This window comes from Bufo bufo, chromosome 1 (genome assembly GCF_905171765.1).
Source record: "Bufo bufo chromosome 1, aBufBuf1.1, whole genome shotgun sequence".
Taxonomy (NCBI): Eukaryota; Metazoa; Chordata; class Amphibia; order Anura; family Bufonidae; genus Bufo; species Bufo bufo.
In genome coordinates, this window is record NC_053389.1 from 756337127 (window position 1) to 756344820 (window position 7694).

At 51.2% G+C, this 7694-nt stretch overlaps 1 protein-coding gene across 1 annotated transcript in view; it reads right to left on the bottom strand.

The window, feature by feature from the left end:
- Positions 1-6391, bottom strand: part of R3HCC1 (R3H domain and coiled-coil containing 1) — a 47278-nt gene extending 40887 nt beyond the window's left edge. Inside the window, exons 1-3 of the mRNA XM_040415825.1 lie at positions 6317-6391; positions 4213-4312; positions 1544-1688 (exon numbers count right to left, since the gene is read on the bottom strand). Of these exons, the coding sequence (XP_040271759.1) occupies positions 1544-1688; positions 4213-4312; positions 6317-6391 (320 nt within the window). The remainder of the gene's footprint in view (positions 1-1543; positions 1689-4212; positions 4313-6316) is intronic.
- Positions 6392-7694: the final 1303 nt, after the last annotated feature.

Sequence of the window (7694 nt, forward strand, 5' to 3'; positions counted from 1 at the left end):
GCCATCCACAGATCCCCCATAACAGTGCCATCCACAGATCCCCATAACAGTGCCATCCACAGATCCCCCATAACAGTGCCATCCACAGATCCCCCATAACAGTGCCATCCACAGATCCCCCCATAACAGTGCCATCCACAGGTCCCCCATAACAGTGCCATCCACAGATCCCCCACATGACAGTGCGTCATCCACAGATCCCCCAAAACGGTCACATGACATTTAAAAAAAGTATCGGTATTCGGTATCGGTGACTACTTGAAAAAAAGTATCGGTACTTGTACTCGGTCCTAAAAAAGTGGTATCGGGACAACCCTAATGAAAACATAATGGGACTGAGCGGAGATCAATGACGTATAAACTGCTAGTGGTGCTTGGTCAATGATCACACAACCAGGGTGGTGCCCCCTTTTTATTTTGGGTTCTGCAGCAGGGTATATAATGAGGCAGAGTAATATTAATACTGGTTGTCCTCTCCTCTGCCACTCTGGCATGGTAAGGGTCATACAGATGCTGGATATCCTCCTGTGGTTTGTCCTTCTTAGCCCTTTAATCTTGGAACCATAATTCAGACAAGCTGGCTGTTGGCTGCTGTGCTTGGGAGATCCATCGCCCCCTCCAATCCCATATGTTCTCCATGGGGGAGATCAGGCAATCGAGCTGACCAGGGGAGCTGCTGGATACCCTGAAGACAACGTTGTGTAGTGTGTCGGGCGTTATCTTGTTGGAACACCACTTCTTCTAACTGAATCAAAAAAAGGCTGTAGGATTGGTTCCACGATGTCCTGGACATACTGAAGACTGGTCAATGTCCCCTCAATGAACACCAGACAGGAACGGCCATGATATGCTGTGGGGCGCCATTACCTGACACCTAGTGTGGTCCTGTGTGTCTGACCTATGTATGATGGCAGCAGGCGCTCTCCAGCCCTCCTGCAAAATCTTATGCAAAGTGCAGAGACACAAAGGACCACACCAGGTGCCATGTACCTATAATGGCTGTTCCGGTCTGGTATTCGTGGAAAGAGTGACAACGTTTGGTATGTCCAGGACGTTGTAGAACAAACTTCTGCCTTTTTTTTTATTTTTTTTATTTAGGAAACGTGGCGTTCCAACTAGATAATGCCCACCACACACTGCCCATGAAAGTTCTGTCTCAAACTAAGCCAACCAATAGCGGATATAGAGTCAGAGAGAAGTGTCTGTCCCTGCACCAGACTCATCATCCAGCCTGAGCCCCTGAGATAAATCTGGTGCAGGTCTAGGCAGCCTGTCTAAGTGTACGCCATCTGTAGGATTATGGTGCAATCACACAACCATATCCATTTTGCGGTCCGTGAAAAATGCCTATTCTGGTCTGTAAAACAGAAGTACCCATTCTACCACCTGCAGCTCGGCCGCATGGATGCAGACAGCACACAGGTGACATCCATGTGCGGTCTGCATTTTTTGCAGCCCCTAGAAATGAATGGGTCCGTGTGCGATCTGCAAACAAAATAGTCGTGTGAATGCTCCCTTAGTAAGTCTGCCCAAATGTACTCACGCCTCCTGGTTTCCCTGCTGTAAAAAGTGGTCAAGCTCTGCAGACACAAGTGCGTAGAATTCATGCTCCTCTCCAGAAAGGTGCACCCCGTCAATGCACGGAGGATCCAGCTCGACAGAGGTGAAGGCCACAATATGAAAGAAATCTGAGGACACAAAACACAGAAATGTAGAATATTAATCCGTTTTGTGCAGAGTTTAGTACGAACAATGGGGCCATTTATCAAACTGGTGTAAAGTAGAACTGGCTTAGTTGCCCATAGCAACCAATCAGATTTCACCTTTCATTTTCCAAAGGAGCTCTGAAAAATGAGAGGTGGAATCTGATTGGTTGCTATGGGCAACTAAGCCAGTTCTCCTTTACACCAGTTTGATAAATCTCCCCCAATGTTTGCAGCTTGTGGATTGTGAAAATCTCATCCACTTTGCTGCTCCTGTAAATGCAGTAGAATACATCACATATGGCCCAAGAGGTGAGAAAGCCATTCAAGGGGTTGTCCGGTTTTCCCATATTGATGACCTCTCCTGAAGATGGGTCATCAATATCAGATCGTCAGGGGTCCGACTCCCTGCATCCCCACGACCAACTATTGATCGCTTGTACGAGCGCTGCGTTCTCCTCACCGTTTACCTGCTCGCGGTCGACATTGCAGTGTAATTACAGCTCCTACGACCCACTCACATGAATGGTGCAGAGATTTAAGTCTACTATTTACCTCTGCAATGTTGGAGGCGTGTAGGTAAACAGTGAAGAGAACACAGAGCTTGTCACTTTAAACAGCTGATCGGTGGGGGTGCAGGGTGTCGTCCCCCCGCCTATCTGATATTAATGACCCTTATCGATATGGAAAAAAAACGGACAACCAGGGTCTGTTGCTCAATTCAGTCATCGGACCTGCAAAGAGCTAGATATGGGAAAATATACCGATATTAGTGTTTTTATCCTTAGAGGGGGTTGTCTAAAATGGCACGCCAAATCAAATCCCACCCACTCCATCACTGGTGACCCGTCCTACCGACCGTGCCTTATTTTGACTGCAATGACATGTATACCGCACACGTCCGCAGTAGCTGACCTCAGTGGTGTCATGCCGTATACTGATGAAGTCAGCGATTGGCTACAGCGGTCATGTGCTGTGTATAGGAACGTCACTGCTGCAGCCAAAACATTATATCACGGCTGCAGCAGCGGGAGGACTGGAGCAGTGACGCTGGAATGGAGGGGGTGTGGGATAGGAAGTATAATGATTTTATAATTTATCATAGCTGTATCCCTGCCATTTTTCATTAACAAAAATAAAAATAAAAAAAAGATATTCCCCTCCAAAGATCAGGGAATGTCTTGCTGAGGGGCGTGACCTCTTCGGCATGCTCGATTCTCTCCATTCACTTCTATGGAACTTCTGAGGGGGGCCGAGTGAGGATGCGTGACCTTTGTTTTGGAAGGTGGCCTCCTGCGTTGTGGCCGTTTCCATCAGGCAGAATTTTCTGCCAGAAAAACCGCAGGCGCAGATTTTTTACAAAGTTGCATATTTTCTTAGTGTGAATCATGGGGCGGATTTTGTGGTGGATTTCCTGTAGGAGAATCTCTCCAATCAATTCAATGGGAAACAGATCCTGCAGCAGAAAATGCTGCGAAAAAAACCGCGCCCAGGAATGGGGGAAGTCGATGTTGCGGATTCGCTGTGTGAAGGCACCCTAACTCTAGGGCCACCTTTCCGTGTTGTTTTCTCCCTGAGGAACAGGTTAAAGTTGTTATCCAACCCCTATAATGACCCCCCCCCCCCCCCAAATCCCCAGGCACCTCATATAGATTATACTTACCAGCATCGCTCCTGATGGCCGCCGCATCTCCCCACCGGTGACGCTAAGGAGGCTCCCCCCCACCCATCGTAGGATGTTTTGATCCGCTCAACGGAGAGATGCCGCCGCTGCCACGCGGGCATCAGGAGCAATGCAGGTGCCGGGGAGCAGGTAAGTATAACCTATACGAGGGGCCCGTACCGGTCAGATATTTATGTCACATCCTGTAGATATGTCTGGCAGGACACTGAATGGCCAAGCGGCCATTATGGAAACAGCCAAGTTAGTAGCCACCTTGCTAAAACATCAGTCATGGTCCTTCCAGAGGTGGATCCTGTGGTTACCCCATAAGTCTGCAGTTCTACAACCCCCTCTGGAGAAGCAGATCTTTTTTTCTTATAGAAAATCACCCCAGCACTGCAAAATCTACACTCACTGGATTTACATGCATCAACTTCAAGGGAAGGGGAAAAGGCCCCAAAAAAGACAGATAGAGCATGCACCCCATATACCGGGTCATAAAAAAGAAAAATGGTGCTGTTACTCCTAGCAACCAATCAAATCACAGCTTTTATCTATCAAAGAGCCACCAAGAAATGAGAGCTGGAATCTGATTGGCTGCTATGGATGCCTACTGCACACACGTGCATTTCTGGCTAAACCTCCTCCATTACTCAGGACACTTTTTAAGGGCAGCTGCACAACAACCCCCATCATGGAACGGTCTGAGGAAAGTATTGTATCAATGTGTAAAAGGCCACCACGAGCTCTGCAGCTGCTAAGGAACTACACCTCCCAGCATGCACTGGGCGGCAGGGAACTCTGAGGTGAGCAGCGCTTTAGCACTGAGCCGAGTGCGTCTCTTACACAGGAGCCTGCGGGCTGGCTGTCTCTCTGCGTGACTGTCACAAGCTGTCTCTGGCGCTCTTTCTCTTTCCCTGGAGACCTCAGGACAAACCGTCCCTCTCTGGGATCAGTTTCCAAAACGGTCTCGATGTTGGACAGTGCCCTCTAGTGGCTCCTCAGCTTTATCTGTGCTTTCACAGCGACACCTAGTGTTTCGGCGAAGTAAACAAAGAGGTTTTTTTTGTTTGTTTGTTTGTTTTTTGTGGGGGGGGGGGGGTAGAAGGATTGTTTTATGGGTAAGCTAAAAAAAATACAATAATACCATTAAGTGAAAGTTGACCAGAATTTGGGGATATAATATATATATGGCATTTCTGCTGTGTCTTTCACAGGGAGCAGTGGTTTGCTGTCCATCTGAGAACAGTAAAATAACTTGGACAAATTGTGTTATTTTCACAAAGCAACCAATCACAGCGCAACTTTTATTTTCCACTAGCGTTATAAGAAATGAAAGCTGAGCTGTGATTGGTTGCTGTGACCAACACAGTTTTTCTTTTAGACAGTATTCTTCTTAGGGTATGACCACACAGCGATGTCATTTCACTGTTGTGACACAGCCGAGTACCCAACGACTGTAAGGTTCTGTTTAGTCGGTCTGCATTGTTATTTGCCACACGATGTTGAAGGTGCCGTGCGGCCATTCACAATGCAGACTGAACAAACAATGAGGTCTCATAGGTTGAATTGGAGACACCTGCAACTTGTACAGCAGCGAGGTACTCAACCACAGCACAGCCACGACCGCGCTGTGTGCTAATACCCTTAGAGTGACTAAACTTTTGTATACATTTTCTCGCTCGTATCATTGGGGGACACAGGACCGTGGGTATAGCTGCTGCTGCCACTAGGAGGCGACACTAGGCTGAAAAGTGATAACTCCTCCCCCTCCCACCTGGAGAGAGCATATCAGTTTTTAGCTTAGTGTCGTAGGAGGCAGACCTCTCTGCTTGCAGGGCGGCTTCCTTTTGTTATTTTTTTCTCTTTTAGGTAGGGGAAACAGAGGCGCCTGCCCCTCTGTCTACCCCGGGAGCAAGGCCGGTTTCCAGTCTTCTGCCACTCCGGGTGCCAGCTGCTAAAGAGGTGACCCTGCTGGACTCTGAGGAGGGGTGAAGAGAAGAGGATGAAGAATGGGGTGAGTACTCGGGATTAGGTGAGTATTATCTGCACCCTCCATCCCCCCCCTCCCCTTCCCTCTCCATTTCGGCCACCGAGTTAGGATGGAAGTCTTCCATCCTTTTAGTTTCACAAGGGGGCACTGAGGAACATCCCTTGGGAGGGTTCACTCTCTTCCTGGGCCCTATTTTACCTTCCGGCCGGCCCATAATTTTAGCCCCCAGCCTCGTTTCGGGCCTACCAGATTTCCGGGCTCCGGCCCGCGCTCATCGCTTCACGGCCCGCGCGGGGGGGGGGGGGGGCCCCTGCGGCAAGAGGGGGGATAAGCGACGCCTCTTGTGCCCTATTCGGAGCTCCCTCCGTTCTCTGGCCGACCCGAAGTGTCTTCTGGTCGGCCGCATATAGCAAATTTAGGCTCCGGCTTCTAGGGTGGGTAGGCCGCAACTTGCGACTCCCACTGTGACGCGAAGGGGTTGGGCTAGGATTCCCGCCGCGGCTCTGAGCACTCTTCAGGACCGCAGCTACCCAGTGAGATCCAGCTTCAGCCGGCAGCGCCTTTCCTTTGGGAACACAGGACCTGGGTCCCCTGTATGCTGGTCGGACGGTCCGCCGCCCCCCTCTCCAGCAGTGAGAACACTAGTATACAGCCATGTCCGATCCCACTAGTGAGTCCCGTATGCCAACGGCCACCACTTATTATGCCTGTGTGAAATGCAAGATTAAGTTGTGTGCTCCGCATGCTGTGCGCCTGCACAGGTTCTGCCCCCTCAAACCACGCAGCCGCATGACCGCCCTGACCGGGTGGAACCAGACTGGGCCCGTGCCTTATCCCGGGCAGTGGAGGACCTCTCTAAGATATCCCAATCCACCCTCACTCTCATGGGTTGATTGGTTGATAAATCTCCATCGGTGCAGTCCGCACCCTCTTCTGGAGAGCGCCTTAGGGGCAGACCTTCGCACAAATGGCCCAGTGCAGGACGTCATTCCTCCTCTGACACCTCAGCATTTCCTCCCCCACATGGGTCATGCTCGGACTCATCCTTCCTCCCAGGGGAAGTTCTGTCCGATGATGAGATTGGTGACTCAGATTCGGATATGGATCCGGAACAATCTTCCAAGGTTGCTTCCATGGTGGACAGCTTAGTTTCTGCTGTCTGTGACACCTTCCAGGCGCAGGATGAGTCCCCCTCCATGAGTCACCAGGAAGTGTCTTTTCTTCATTCCAGGCAAACTCCTAAAGCCTTCCCCTTGCATGACGACTTTTCGGTTGCCATTGCCAAGGCATGGGACCATCCAGATCGTCGCTTTACAACGTCCAAGCGGCTTGATCTGCTTTATCCCTTTCCGGCAGATGGGGTGGCTAAGTGGTCCTCTCCTCCCAAGGTGGACCCTACGGTAGCGCGCCTCGCCAAACACACTGCCATTCCGGTGGCTGATGGCTCAGCCCTTCAGGATCCCGTGGATCGCCGTATCAAGTCTTGGGCAAAGTCCATTTTCGCGGCAAGTGGCTTAGCGCTTCGGCGCATTTTCGCCTCCGCTTGGTTGGCTAAGGCAGTCTCTGAGTGGGCACTCCGGTTAAACCAAGACTTGGCGGCGGACCTCCAGCTAACTGAGCTTTAGTCCTTGGCTCTGCAGATCTCACAGGGGGGAAATACTTCTGTGAGGCTTCCTTGGACGCGCGTGCCCTTGTTGCCTGCTCATCGGCTCTCGCGGTAACCTTGAGGCGCGAACTCTCGCTTAAGGTTTGGGCAGCGGACTCTTCGTCAAACCGTTCCCTTACCAGCCTTCCTTATGCCGGCTCCCGATTATTCGGGGCCCGGCTAGATTAAATTATTCTCTGTGGCTATGGGCTGTAAAAGTACCCACCGGGCAAATCCAGTCGCACGTTTCACGCTAAGCAGACAAGTGCCCGGGCCCAGTCCTTTCACCGCTTCTCTGGCGCGCGTCCGGCAGCAGGTGCCCCTCCCAGATCCTCCACGCAGGACCAGCGAAAGAAGCCATTCTTCAGGCCTCAACCAGCCTGGCGCCCGCGGGCACAGCCTGTCCGTCCCTCGACCAGCAAGCAGTCCTCCGCATGAAGGCGCGCTCCCTCCCTCTCGGGTGGGGGGTCGCCTACTCCTTTTTCAGGAAGTGTGGCGGGCCCAAATCTCAGATATGTGGGCGCTCAAAATCGTAACCTCGGGTTACAAGACCGAGTTTGCGTCCCCTCCTCCACAACGTTTCTTTCTCTCCCAACCACCCAGGGATCCAGGTCGGGCTGTCGCCTTTTTCCAGGCAATTCAATCCCTCCTCGCACTGGGGTGATCTCCCCGGTTTCTCGGACGGAGCAA